The following is a 13,969-nucleotide window of genomic DNA, read 5'->3' on the forward strand; positions in this document are numbered from 1 at the left end:
TTGTTTGCTTTGTCTGCCAGTCCTGGGCCTTGAACTCAGGGCCTGGGCACTGTCCCTGAGCTTCTTTTTTGCTCAAGGCTAACACTCCACCACTTGAGCCACAGTGCCACTTCTGGCTTTTTCTATAGTTAGTTGAAAGTAAGAGTCTCAATGACTTTTCCTGCCCAGGCTGGCTTGAGATCTCAGCCTCTTGAGCAGCTAGGATGACAGGTGTGAATACTTTCTCTTGCTTTTGTCCCAGGTCTGGCTTGGGATCTAGATTCTCCAACCTACACCTGCCATGTAGCTGGAACCACGAGTGTGCACCACCATACTCGACTTGTTGGTTGAGATGGCATCTCGCTATTTTTTATGTACTTATTTATTTGTCCTCAGGCTGCTTTGATCCTCACTCTTCCAAATCGCTGCCTCCCAAGAGGCTGAGATTTCAGACATGAGCCACCATGCTCGGCTTTGCAATTTTGTGCTGACTTCGCCCCTTACGAAACTGCAATTCTCTTCCCAGTGCCTGGCACGTGCTGGCTGGCATGTGCCAAATATTGGTTGACTCAAAGGATAGCTGAACGACAGAGATAGAATGGATAAACACGGGTGTCGTGGCCCACGTCTGTAATCCTATCATTTGGGGAAACTGAGGCAGGAAAATTCAGGACTCCAGGAAAGCCTGGGCTAAATAAGACTCAAAAAAGAGGGGGGGGAGAGAGAGAGAGAGAGAAAGGGAGGGAAGGAAGGAAGGAAGAAAAGGAAGGAAGGAAGGAAGGAGGGACCAAGATTAAGTGGGATGAAATTCGTACATACAGGAGAGACCAAGGGCCTCTGGCTACTTCAGGAGAGATTAGGTGTGTGCACTACAGGACGAGCCAGGGGGTTTGAGAGAGGGTCATCTTGGAGTTACCACATTGGGATGGATTCCTTAGCGTTCTTATTACACCCAGGGGCTTTGATTTCCCATCTCCCATACCCTTTTCCCCCCACCCCTGAGGGCAGAGCTGGAGGGATCTGGCCCAGGACTGACCTGGAGCTACTTAAGTCTCCTTTTAGTCCCTTCTCTTCGTCTCTGTGTGACCTTATGCCCTTCATGTGGCCTCTCTGGGCCTCGGTTTCCTCCTTTGAGACATGAATCTCTGGGGTCGGGGGGGGGGGGGGGGCAGAAAGGAGAGAATCTTAGGGTGAGGGGTGGTCAGAGCATCCAGGCTCAGACCTGGTTCTCCTCTGAGCCTCAGTTTCCCTGCCTGTAAGGGTGAAGCCCGGAACAAGTCTCTGCTGGGTTCTTGCTCTGTCCTGAGTCCTTGTCCCTAAACCCTTTGTCAGTGACTCAGAGAGTGTCCCCGGATGAGGGGCGCTGTTCACAGGCAGCTGTGGCCGTGGAAGCCCCACCTGCGAGGGGAACTGGTCACGTGGGACCCAGGACCCCTGGGAAGGCAGACACTGGGAACTCCAAGACCCACATACACAGTGGTGAGCCAGGCAGGGACCAGAATATCTGTAGCTCTGTGTGTGTGTGTGTGTGTGTGTGTGTGTGTGTGTGTGTGTGTGTGTGTGTGTGTGTGTGTGTGTGTGACAGTTCTAGGGCTTGAACTCAAAGCCTAGGTGTTGTCTCTATCCAGGCTGGTGCTCTACCACTTGAGCCACAGCTCCACTTCCCACTTTCTCTGGTGCCTAATTGGAGATAAGAGGCTCAACGACTTTCCTGTCTGGGCTAGCTTCGAACTGCGGTCCTCAGATCTCAGCCTCCTGAGGAGGTGGATGACAGCTGTCAGCACCAGCGCCTGGCCTGAGCCTCTTGATGGCCCACCTGGCTGCCTCTAGGAAGCCACGCCCCCGCGACGAACCACGCCCCCATGCAGAGCCCCGCCCTATCACTGGACTTGCCCCATCATAGGGCCACGCCCCCGTCACAGCACCACACCCCATCATGGAGCCCCAGCCATCTTATTGGATGGCACCTGCACAGAGTCACGCCCCTTCACCAGACCACACCCTCCTGTAGGGCCACGCCCCCAAAGAGCCACGTCCAGCCATGGGGTCATGTCCACCGAGAGGCCACGCCCCCAATGCATAGCCGCGCCCCGCTGTGCCACGCCCTCCGCACAGAGCCCCACGCTCGCCGTCTTTTCAGGGAGACCCAGCCCTCCCAGCTGAGGACTGTCCCAGGTTTTGCCCCCTGTGCCCTGATCTCCACGGTTGTGCCCAGGGCTGAGCCCCATCTCCCTGGGCTCCTGGAACAAGACCAGACTAGAACTTCCCATTACAAGCCATGGTGGTCTCAGCTCTCCCTCTACTTCTCCCTAGTGTATTTGTCACACGAGGAAACTGAGGCACAGGGACATGGGATAAGACCACCCCCCTCCAAAAGAAGAGACCAGGCCTGGCATGGTAGTGCACACCTGTCATCCCAGCACTGGGGAGCCTGAGGCAGGAGGATTGAGTTCCAGGCCAGTCGTCATGAGGTCCCCCTCAGCCTGAACTTGAAGAAGAGACCCGGGGTGGAGCAGGACTCGAGCCGCTGCCCCTGGTGTCCATCCGTCAGTGTCTGCTGCCCCCCCTGTCTTACAGCGCACCCCCCCAGCCTGGGCCCACACACCTGGAGACCATGATGGCGTATATGAACCCCGGGGCCCACTACTCCGTCAACGCCTTGGCCCTGAGTGGCCCCAGTGTGGATTTGATTCGCCAGGCTGTGCCCTACCCGAGTGAGTGCCCGGCTGGGGGGGGCAGGGAAGGCAGGGGGCATCTCCTGGGGTCCTTGCTGTCAGGAGGAGGGCGCCCAGGCTGGGACATGGGGTCATGCACCTGCTCCCTGTCCCTCTGCCACAGGGCAGGACGGGTGGACAGTCTCAGGGGTGTGGGAGGGGCTGGTGTGGTAGGGCACACCTGTCGTCCCCGCCCACAGAGGCTGGGATGGGAGATCAGGAGGTGGAGGCCGGAATGGACTCCATGACTAGATCTCCATTGTAAACATCAAATGATAAAGAAAGCCAGGAGTGGGGCCGGGTGGGTACCCCTGTAATCACCACACTGGGGGGATGGAGGACTGAGAGCCGGAGGAAAACAAGGGAGGGGAGAAGAAGGAAAGAGAGAGGGAGGAAGGGAGGGAAGGAAGGAAGAGAAAGGAAGGAAGGAGGAAGGAAGGATGAGGGAAGGGAGGTAGGGAGGTAGGAGAAGAAAAGAAAGGAGGAAAGAAGAAAAGAAGAAAGGAGGAGGGAAGGAGGAAGAAAGGGAGGAATGGAGAGAGGAAGGAAGGAAGAGGGAAGGAAGGAGGAGAAAGGAAGGAAGAAAGGGAGGAAGGGGGAGGAGGAAGGAAGGAGGAGGAAGGAAGGAAAGAAAGAAGGAAGGGAGGGAGGGAGGGAGGAGGAAGAGGGAGGGAGGAGGGAAGAGGGAAGGAAGGAAGGAGGAGAAAGGAAGGAAGAAGGAAGAAAGGGAGGAAGGGGAAGGGAGGGAGGAAAGATGGGGGAAGGAAGGAAGGGGGAGGGAGGGAGGAAGGATGAGGGAAGGAAGGAGGAAGGAAGGGAGGGAGGAAAGGGGAGAGAGGAAGGAAAGAGGAGGAAGGAAGGAAGAAGGAAGAAAGGGAAGAAGGGGGAGGGAGAGAGGAAGGGGAGGGAGGAAGGAAGGGGAGAGAGGAAGGGGAGGGAGGAAGGGGAGGGAGGAAGGAAGGGGAGAGAGGAAGGGGAGGGAGGAAGGAAGGGAGGAAGAAGGAAGGAAGGAAGGAGAAGGGAGGGAGGGAGGGAGGGAGGGAGGGAGGGAGGGAAGGGGGCAGAGCATGTTGGTCACCAGTTGAAGCCGGTTTTGTCAGCACCAGGGCTGAGTTAGCTCTGAAGCCTGGTTTCAGGGGCGTCGGCATCAGGGAGCAGACGTGGGCTCTGGGTGAGTGGGTGACACTCAGAAGCACCTCCTCCCCCCGCCACCCGGAACCCACACCTTGGGGCCGGCGGCTGAGGGTCCCCGTTGCCCCCAGGCGCCCCCCGGAAGCAGCGGAGGGAGCGGACCACCTTCACCCGCGGCCAGCTGGAGGAGCTGGAGGCCCTGTTCGCCAAGACCCAGTACCCAGATGTGTACGCCCGCGAGGAGGTGGCCCTGAAGATCAACCTCCCCGAGTCCAGGGTCCAGGTGCCATGTTGGCCCCCCACCCTCCCAGACCCCCCCCCCATGCCCATCCACACCCCCGACTCAGAGCCTGAGCCTTAGTCCTCAAGACTGGCACCTGACCACTTGAGCCACATGCCCAGCTTTTTGCTGGTTCATTGGGAGAGGACAGTCTCACAGGCTTGTGCCAGCTTTTTTGCATGGCAATCCTCAGATGGCTCCTGAGTACGCCGGTATTACAGGCATGCGCCGCGGTGCCCGTCTGACGGTGTGTTTCTAATATACCTTACCCATGTCGGCCCCCCTTCTTTACCCTCCTCCGACTCCCCAGGTTTGGTTCAAGAACCGCAGGGCCAAGTGCAGGCAACAGAGGCAGCAGAAACAACAGCAGCAGCCGCCCGGCGCCCCAGCCAAGGCCCGGCCCAGCAAGAAGAAGGCCACCATGTCCCCACAGCCGGCCACCGACACGTGTGAGGACCCGCTGGGCATCTCCGACTCCTACAGCCCCCCTCTGCCAGGCCCCTCGGCCTCTCCCACCGCGGCCGTGGCCTCCGTGGCCATCTGGAGTCCAGCCTCGGAGTCCCCTCTGCCCGAGGCCCAGCGGGCTGCGCCCTACGCCATGACCTACGCCCCGGCCCCGGCCTTCTGCGCCTCCCCATCGGCCTATGGCTCACCCAGCTCCTACTTCAGCGGCCTAGACCCCTACCTCTCTCCCATGGTGCCCCAGTTGGGGGGCCCTGCCCTGAGCCCCCTGGCCGGCCCGACCCTCGCCCAGTCCCCCAACTCTTTGTCAGGCCAGGGGTACGGAGCTTACAGCCCCGTGGACAGCCTGGAGTTCAAGGATCCCACGGCTACCTGGAAGTTCAGCTACAACGCCATGGATACCCTAGACTGCCGTGATCAGAGCGCTTGGAAGTTCCAGATCTTGTAGGGGACCCCCCCCCTCAGTCTTCCCCCCCTCAGTCCCCCTCTTGCCTAGCCACTTCAGATCAGAGACTGCAACAGCGCACCTCCTCTGCCTCTTCCTCGGGTCCTGGGACAGCGAATCTCAGGATGTCCCAGATGCTGAGCGCTTGCTCCCTTCCTGGAGGGGCGAGGCGGGGAGGGAAGCAAAGCAAATCTTGCTGCTGGCTTACCACCGGGGTCACTCCTAAAGCACCGAAGCAAGGATCTTTCTAGAAATCCCCCTCCCTCCATAAAGAAAAAACCAAAAACACATTCCCATTGTCTCCACTTAGGTCGACGATACAGTTCACATTATGAAGTTAACCCGGATACAATTCCATGCTTACATTAGCCTGGATATGTGACCTTCTAAAATTAGCTTGGAGCCGGACTTGGTGGTCTACACTTGTAATTCCAGCTACTAGGGAGTTAGAGGTCATAGTTCACACATATGTTCTTCTAGTATAATAATGTATACACATCCAGATTCTTAGTTTCCTTTCTCCTGTGCCAGTCCTGGGGCTTGAACTCAGGGCCTGGGCACTCTCCTAGAGCTTTTTCCCTCAAGGCTGGTGCTCTACCACTTGAGTCACAGCTCCACTTCGTTTTCTGGTGGTTTATTGGAGATAAGAGTCTCATAGACTTTCCTGCCTGGGCTGGCTTTGAACCACGATCCTCAGATCTCAGCCTCGTGGGTAACTTTATAAGCATTGAGACATTGGCACTCTCTGGTTTTTCCTTTTCCTTTTATTTTTTTTCTTTTTGATACAAGACTGGCCTCAAATTCACTATCCTCCTGCCTCAGTCCCCCGAGTGCTGGCATTACAGGCATGCCCTACCATGCCTGGCTGTGTTTTAGAATTTTCTACTGGAAAAGTCCACCCAAACACACTGATAGAATCGGGGTAGCTGGGCGAGGGAGGGGCGGCCCCTCATAGTTGTCTTTAAGGGAAAGCATTTTCTCCTTTGTAGATATGGGGAGACAGACAAGGTCTGGAAGCAAAGCCTTCATCTCAAATATACTCTTCCTCTCCTAGCTTTTCGTGCTGTGTTTTAGTTTGGGTTAGCACAGGGGGCTTGGCCAGGGGCTGAGATCTCCTTGGGGTGGGGGTGGGGGGCAGGAAGGGGCGGGAGCCAAACGGGCTGATTGACAAGGCCGGATGAGGACAGACCACAAGGGGCAGGGAGGCGGATGGCAAATCTCTGATTTGTGCCATCTGCCTAGTTCCCTGGTTGGTTTCAAGTTAGTCACGAGATCTCCAGCCTGGGAGCACCCGGGAGCACCGTGTGAGAAGAAGTCAGGGGAAACAGCAGATTTCTATGTCTGGAGGAGGTCCTGGGACTTGAACTGGGGGCCTTGAACTCTCCCTTGTCTTTTTTCACCCAAGGCTGGCGCTCTACCACTTGAGCCACAGCTTCCCTTGTGGTTTTTTGGTGGTTCCTTGCACATAAGAGTCTCGCGGACTTTCCTGCCCAGGCTGGCCTCAAACCTCGATCCTCAGTTCTCAGCCTCCTGAGTGTCTGGTATATCAGGCATGAGCCACTGGGACAAGTGCATCAGCCTGGACACACACATAACACAACACACACACCCCAAATCTGGGCATTCCTCAAGGGCCACACAGGGCTCTGGGATGGAGCTAAATCCAGTTTAAGACACAGGGTTGAATAAGGATTTTGTGAACAAGGATCATTCTAGCATGATTTCCAGTCTCTGGGCTGAAGGATGTTGGGGGGGGGGGGGAGGTGTTCCTCAGGCCTGGGAGGGTCCCCCTCCCCCCATTTCTGCAAAATATTCAAATAAAGTCTGAGTCTGCTGTGAGGTCATGAAGGATGAATGGAATGTTCTAGAAGCCAAGAGGTCCCAGTTAACAGGAGGTTAGACTTTAAGAGGCCCCATGGGGGATGGGGGGTAAGCCTCATTCAGGCACCTGCCAGACATCCTGGGTTCCCTTTTCCTGGGCCAGGGTGACACCAAAAGGAGGAGACCAGTGGCCCCCCCCCCCATTCCTCCTGGACATCCGGTCCTTGCCCGCTCTCTGGCTACCCTCAAAGGGAAACTGATTAAAAGTGTTGGATCCTATACAAAGTCTGGCGTGCTTTATTGTCTTCACGTCTCCCCCCCCACCCCCACCCCAGGGTTTTTCTCTTGCTCTGTGGGTGCTCGACCACCTGAGCCACACCTCCAGTCCAGCTTCTTGCTGCTCAATAGGAGATGGAGTGTCACAGATTTTTCTGCTCAGGCTGGCTTAGATCCCTCATCTTCTCTGTAGCTAGGATGACAGGTGTGAGCCACTGTGTCTGACCTGTCTTTGTTTCTGGGGGAGACATGGGGCGGGGGGGGGGGGGAGGTTCTCCATATGCATAGCAGAACTATTGACAATAGAGGAGAAACGGAAACCATCCAAGGGCCCATGGAGGGAGGCTGGAAAACCACGCGTGGTTCTCTTAGCCAGGGACTGTGATCATCCACGAAAAGGAAGATTCACACAGGAAAACACCAGGCTGAACGTGTAGCTCATTTTTTTGTTCTTGTGTCAGTCATGGGGCTTGAACTCTGGGCCTGGGCGCTGTCCCTCAGCTCTTCAGCTCAAGGGGAGCACTCTACTGCTTGAGCCACAGCGCCACTTCCAGTTTTCTGGAGGTTTATTGGAGATTAGACTCTCACAGACTTTGCTGCCCGGGCTGGCTTTGAACCATGGTCCTCAGATCTCAGCCTCCTGAGTAGCTGGGATGACAGGCGTGAGCCACCGGCGCCCAGTTTGATTACAGTTTTAGTCCCAGGACTTTGTAATTTCCCGAATCCACCACTGTTCCTATGACACAGGGGTCCTATGACAGCGACAAACAATTCTCAGAGAACAAGAAGGACCAGAGGGGAAAGGCAAGCTTAATGAGAATTCACCCTCGCTGGCTCTGTAGCCCAGGCTGGCCTTGAACTCTCCATGTTTTGTGGAGTTATGTTGCCTCTGTGGGATTACAGGTATGCACTACCACACTTGATGTCCTCTCCATATTTTCTGTGCTTGACTCCTAGCCTCCCCTTCTCAGTTTTTATCCCTTGCAGACCTTTTCTAGAGGCGAACAGTACTCTTCCCCTGTGGTTCTGGGGTCCCCCTCCCCCCCTCCCGCTGTCCCCTCCCCCTGACCCTCCCCCCTCCCATCCCAGTTTCCTCTGCACCGGCACAGGACTAATTTAGCAAATGCTCCAATCGGCTTAGGACAACCTCAGCAGAATGGCAGGAGGAGGGGATCAGCAAGGATTAAGTCCAGACTGGTGACCCTAGGGGGAGGGGACAGCAGCTTTAACGAGGGACACCCCTGTTCCCTCCATCTCCCCCCCCCCCACCTAGACACGCCATCATTAATTAGTACAATCACAGCTGAATGCAGGGGGGAGGGGGGAGGAGAGGGGGGAAGGGTAGTAGGGCTCAAGCAGCACAGTCAATCTTTTCTTCTTTTTTGAAGCAGGGTCTCACTGCGTAGCTCAGGCTAGCCTGGAACAGCCCCATCTTCCCACATTCTGAGATTACAGGCATGCGCTACTGGACCCTGAGTTCAAGCCAGAACCTAAATAAAAGCAAAATTATAATAGTAGTTAATAGCTTCCTAGCCAGGCAGGTACCTGCCCTCTCACCCCTCCTCTCCTCCCCCTCCCTCCCCACTCTCTCCCTATTTCTCCCCACACCAGCCCTTTGACCCTGTCTTTTGTGTCAGATCCTGGGCCCTGAACTCTGGGAGCCTAGGCACAGTCCCTAAATTTCCTTTTTGCTCAAGGCTAGTGCTCTACCACTAAAAACAATGACATCACCCCAGGCTTTTTCTGATTCATGGTAGATAAGAGTCTCTGGAGCTTTCCTAACCCCCCTGAGGGCTGCATTTAAACTGCTATCTATAGATCTCAGCCTCCAGAGTAGCAGAGATTACAGGCGTCTGCACACTGCCCAAAACCCGGGGCTCTTTTGAAACAAAAACTCCCATCCACCATGTTAGTGGGGCCGGAGAAAATCACAGTGTGGCAGGACAGGCCGAGATGGCAGGGGCTTAGGGAACACTGGCAATCAAGGCAGAAAGGAGGGACAGGACCCCTCAGGGCAGAGCCCCCTCCCCCTTGGGGAGCCCCGGGTGTCAGGGGAGGGAGGGCAGAGACATCAGAGCGACTCCTGGTGGCAAGGAAGCTGGCCAGGCAGGAAAACAGCTTCTGGCGCTGCTGCACCACAGAAATTTCTAGGTTCCCCATCCTCAGTCAGGACAGCCCCCCCACACACACACACACACATGCACACACACATGCACACGCACACACACGCACTGGCCCTTTTCAGCCCCGCCCTCTGGTGCTCCCCAGGGAGGAGCTTCAGGTCCCTTTTTGTTTGTGTCTGGCAGGGAGGGTGTCTGCCCTTGACCCACCAGGATTACAGACGGGCTGCTGCCTCACCTGGAGGTCACCCCTCCCTCCCCCGCCCATGGCCTGGGGCTGGGTCGGCCTTACCTACAGTACCTAGAGGCCTGGGGGAGCAGCCAGCCTGGGGCCCCGGGGCTTACGGGGCAGTGGTTGCCAGTGCTTAATCTTGGTGGGTTCAGTTTTGCAGCCAGGAGTTAAGCGCAAGAGGAAGAGCCCGGGGCTGGGCCTCCATCTGGGCCTCCACCTCAGCTGCTCTTCCCATCACCTAGAGTTCTCAGAAAGACCCTGAGGGATGATTTGCTTCTGGCAGAGGATTAAATCCACCCCAAAGAAATATAGGGTCTCCTGTGACCTCTGACCCCCCCCAACACAGCCATCATCATCGCCACCCACCTCCCACAGCTGCGGCCAGGAGCGGGAGCAACCTCCTATAGACCCACAAGGAAAGATGTACATCCATCCATCCATCCAACCCTACCAAGCCTCACCTCTCACTCGGACTTGGACTCTGAACTTCTTGGCCCCTAAATCTCCTTCTGGCCTGCACCCTGGATGTTGCTGGAGAAGAACTCTGTGTGTGTGTGTATGTGTGTGTGTGTGTGTGTGTGTGTGTGTGCGCGCGCGCGCGCACATGCATGCGTGCACGCTCATGTGCATGGACTTATGTGGTATGCGTGCTCATGCACACATGTGTCCACACGCTGGGGCTTGAAGTCAACGTCTAGGTATCGAACTTTAGACCAGCACTCTGCCACTTGAGTCATGCTTCTAGACTAGCTTTTTGCTAGTCTTGAAGAGTCTTGGCCCATTCTGTTTATTTCCAAAGATTGTTTCCTTTGAAAAAAAAAAAAAACCCATGAGCTGGGAAGGTGGCTCAGTGGTAGAGCACTTGCCTTGCATACATGAGACCCTGGGTTCGATTCCTCAGCACCACATAAGCAAAAAGAAAAAAGCCGGAAGTGGCGCTGTGGTTCAAGTGGTAGAGCGCTGGCCTTGAGCTGAAGAGCTGAGGGACAGCGCCCAGGCCCAGAGTTCAGGCCCCATGACCGGATCCAAAAAAAGAAAAAAAGAAAAAAAAATCCATGCAGTTAGTAAATACATGTAAAGTATATTTAAATCCACTGGATTTAAAATAGGCACCAGTGGCTCACACCTGTAATCCCGCTACTCAGGAGGCTGAGATCTGAGGATCGAGGTTCATACCCAGCCCTATCAGGAAAGCCCTTGAGACTCTTAATGAACCACCAAGAAACCGGAAGTGGCACTGTGGCTCAAGTGGTAGAGCGCTTGCCTTGAGCTGAAGAGCTGAGGAACAGCGCCCAGGCCCAGAGTTCAAGCCCCACAACTGACAAAAATATTTTTTTTTTTTTTTTGTCGGTCATGGGGCTTGAACTCTGGGCCTGGGAGCTGTCCCTCAGCTCTTCAGCTCAAGGCAAGCGCTCTACCACTTGAGCTACAGCGCCACTTCCAGTTTTCTGGTGGTTTATTGGAGATAGGAGTCTCACAGTCTCTCCTGCCCGGGCTGGCTTTGAACCGCGATCCTCAGATCTCAGCCTCCTGAGTAGCTAGGATTACAGGCGTGAGCCACCAGTGCCCGGCTGACAAAAATATTTTTAATAAATAAAAACTGTATAGAGGTGTGGCTCAAATGAGGCAAGGATTAGCCTCTACCTCCCAATCCTCCTGCCTCAGCCTCCCAAATGCTGGGCTTACAGCTCCGTAGCAGTTTTAAACCCTGAGCTCAACCTGGGATAATATCTTCCCAGCCTGCGGGGCAGAAAGTCCCCGAGGCTCTTATCTCCAATGAACCCCCAAAAAAGCTGGAAGTAGAGTTGTGGCTCAAGTGGCAGAGCATCAGCTAAAGCTCAGGGACAGTACCCAAGCCCTGAGTTCAAGCCCCAGTACACAAGAAAAAGAAAATGAAAGACACCATAACCTTCTTCCTTCTTAGAGAGAAAGAAGGGCAGGGGCCATGAGGCCTTAGCAGGCCCCCCACCCCACCCCGTGGAAATCCAGAACAAGAAGCAGGCCCAGACAGAGCCAGCTCCAAGGTGAACCATAGGCCTAGCTCACTTGGCTAGTACCAGGCCCAGGTTCAAGTCCACAGGCACTGAGGGTGAGGCCCAGAGTCCTGGGAACACCACTAGTTTCTCAGCTGTACAAAATAGTAAGTGCTCGGTTAAAAAAGTGAGGATGAAGCCGGGCGCTGGTGGCTCACGCCTGTAATCCTAGCTACTCAGGAGGCTGAGACCTGAGGATCGCGGTTCAAAGCCAGCCCGGGCAGGAAAGTCCCGTGAGACTCATCTCCAATGAACCACCAGAAAACTGGAAGTGGTGCTGTGGTTCCAAGTGGAAGAGTCTCACGGACTTCCCTGCCCAGGCTGGCCTTGAACCATGATCCTCAGATCTCAGCCTCCTGAGTAGCTGGGATGACAGGTGTAAGCTGGAAGGAAAATGGAGGGAAAGGAATAGGCTATGATTTTTTTCCCACCTATCTCTCCCCACACACCCGGATCCCCCCATGGCCCTACCCCCAGACCTACACAGAGCAGCAGAAACTAGTTAGAAGGACATGTCCACATGGACGGGTACCCAGACCACCAGACGGCCTACGAGAGTCAGACGTGCAGGTGGGACCCTCCTGCCCACCCCCTGTGAGATCCCCCACTCACTCCCTTGGAGCCCAGACTCTGGTCTTCCCTCCTCCCCTGTCCTCCTCCACATCCAGACAACTGGCATGGTGACACACGCCTGTAATCCAGCTACTTGAGAGGTAGAGAGAGGTAAGATTTCAAGAATCTGAGAACCTTGTGAGTGTGTTCCTGGGGTGACACCCTGCCTCTCTCTCTTCTGGGGTCCCCTAACTATTGGAGAGGGGAGGGGTAACAAACATGACAGAGCCTCGTCCCTGACTTTGTCCCTCTTTGTGCCCTAGAAATTGTTCTGGAGCTTCTTCAGGTTTGGATGCTGTAACTATAACTCCGCCCTGTGAAGGCCGAGGGTCCTGCAGGCCCAAATGCCCCTGGCCTGGGGCTCCCAGATCCCAACATATCGCCACCCCAAGTCGCCACCCAGGGCCCCCAGGGCCCTCGAGGAGCTAGACCGGATAACAACCAGGCTTTGCCCCACTTGATGGTTCCACCCTGTGAACAGTGAACCGACCCCTTCCTCCATGCCAGTCCCAGGCCCTGGCTTCCTGCTTTGTTCCAGGGCCACTCTGGGTGCACCCCTGTACCCCCAGAGTGCCTGCAGCCCTGTCCTGACTCAGACCTGGACTCAAATTGAATGTTGGGGAACCCAGAATCACCAACAGCATCGTGGGTGTGGGTGTGTGTGTGTGGTGTGTGTGTAGGAAGGTAGGGGACTTGAACTCAGGGCCTGGGCGCTGCACTGAGCTTCTTTTGCTCAAGGCTGGTGCTTTACCACTTGAGCCACTGTGCCACTTCTGGCTTTTTCTGAGTATGTGGTACTGAGGACTTGAACCCGGGGCTTCCTGCATGCTAGGCAAGCACTCTACCGCTGAGCCACCTTCCCAGCCCCCACTTTTTTAATCCATCCATCTGTTTGGAATTTATTTTATCCACTGACAACACCTATGCTTTTATTTCCCATTCGTATTTGCTATTGCAGCTTTTGGTTTTGGGTTTTTTTTTTCTTTCTGCTTCCTAGTGCCCCGCCCCCCCCCACATTGCTGGCTCGGTTTGGGACTTTGTTGTGTTTACATCCATGACAGGCTGCTGTTGTAAAGCTCAGGAGAACACAATAAACAGCACTAGAAACTGAGGCAGTGTGACAGAGCTGATCAAAACCCCAGAGTCTGTTAGCCTGCGGGCCTGAGTCTACAGTCTTTGGGGTCTTGTCTCCTTGCGTGCACCCCTCTGTCCCCCTCCTCCCCGCCTGGGGCTCCTCACAGCTGCCTCTCTGACCCTGTCCTGGTCTCATTTAGCAAATGTCCCAATCCTCTTAGGCAAGGGCAGCCTCAGCAAAATCCCAGGGGGAATTAAGTGTGGATTTGGGAGGCCCTCGTGCTGTGCCAGGCTGCGGGTGGGTGGTGACAGAGTGGCAAAGCTTCCAGTTGGAAACAAGGCTTGAGGGTGGACAGGGAGAAACAAAATAGTAGAGTTGCTGGGTCTTGAGATCCAGGACAGATGCCAGACTGTAATCCCAGCTACCCAGGAAAGTGACATTTGAAGATTGTGGTTTGAAGCCAGCCCAGGCAATTAACCTGCCACCAGCGGGGCTGGCCCCCTCCCGCTGGCCCTCTGCTGCCCCCTGGCGGCCGCACTTCCTGTCCTGTGCCCTCATAGCCAATTCTCCAATCCTCTTAGGCCAGGTGGGCAGGGCTGGGCAGTAGTGAGTTAAGAGCTGATGAGGCCCAGACACATGACCAGCCACTGAAAGGACAGGACGAATAGCATGGGTACCCCAAAAGGCTTTCCTGCCTCCCAGGAAGAAGGTGAGGAGACTGGGGGACAGCAGTGCAGGAAGCTTCTCTTCGCAGTGTGGTTGCCTTGTTTGGGTGAGTATTAACAGGAT

General features: G+C 55.5%; 1 protein-coding gene across 1 annotated transcript; it reads left to right on the plus strand.

Annotated features, from left to right (window-relative positions):
* The first annotated feature begins 2,590 nt into the window (after positions 1 to 2,590).
* On the plus strand, positions 2,591 to 5,014 carry Crx (cone-rod homeobox). Its single transcript, XM_042700542.1, has 3 exons — positions 2,591 to 2,693; positions 3,956 to 4,107; positions 4,415 to 5,014. The coding sequence occupies exons 1-3, from the start codon at positions 2,594 to 2,596 to the stop codon at positions 5,012 to 5,014; spliced, it is 852 nt and encodes a 283-aa protein (XP_042556476.1). The 5' UTR covers positions 2,591 to 2,593.
* The last annotated feature ends 8,955 nt before the right edge of the window (positions 5,015 to 13,969 follow it).

Source organism: Dipodomys spectabilis, unplaced genomic scaffold, assembly GCF_019054845.1.
Source record: "Dipodomys spectabilis isolate Male_0828 unplaced genomic scaffold, ASM1905484v1 ptg000266l, whole genome shotgun sequence".
Taxonomy (NCBI): Eukaryota; Metazoa; Chordata; class Mammalia; order Rodentia; family Heteromyidae; genus Dipodomys; species Dipodomys spectabilis.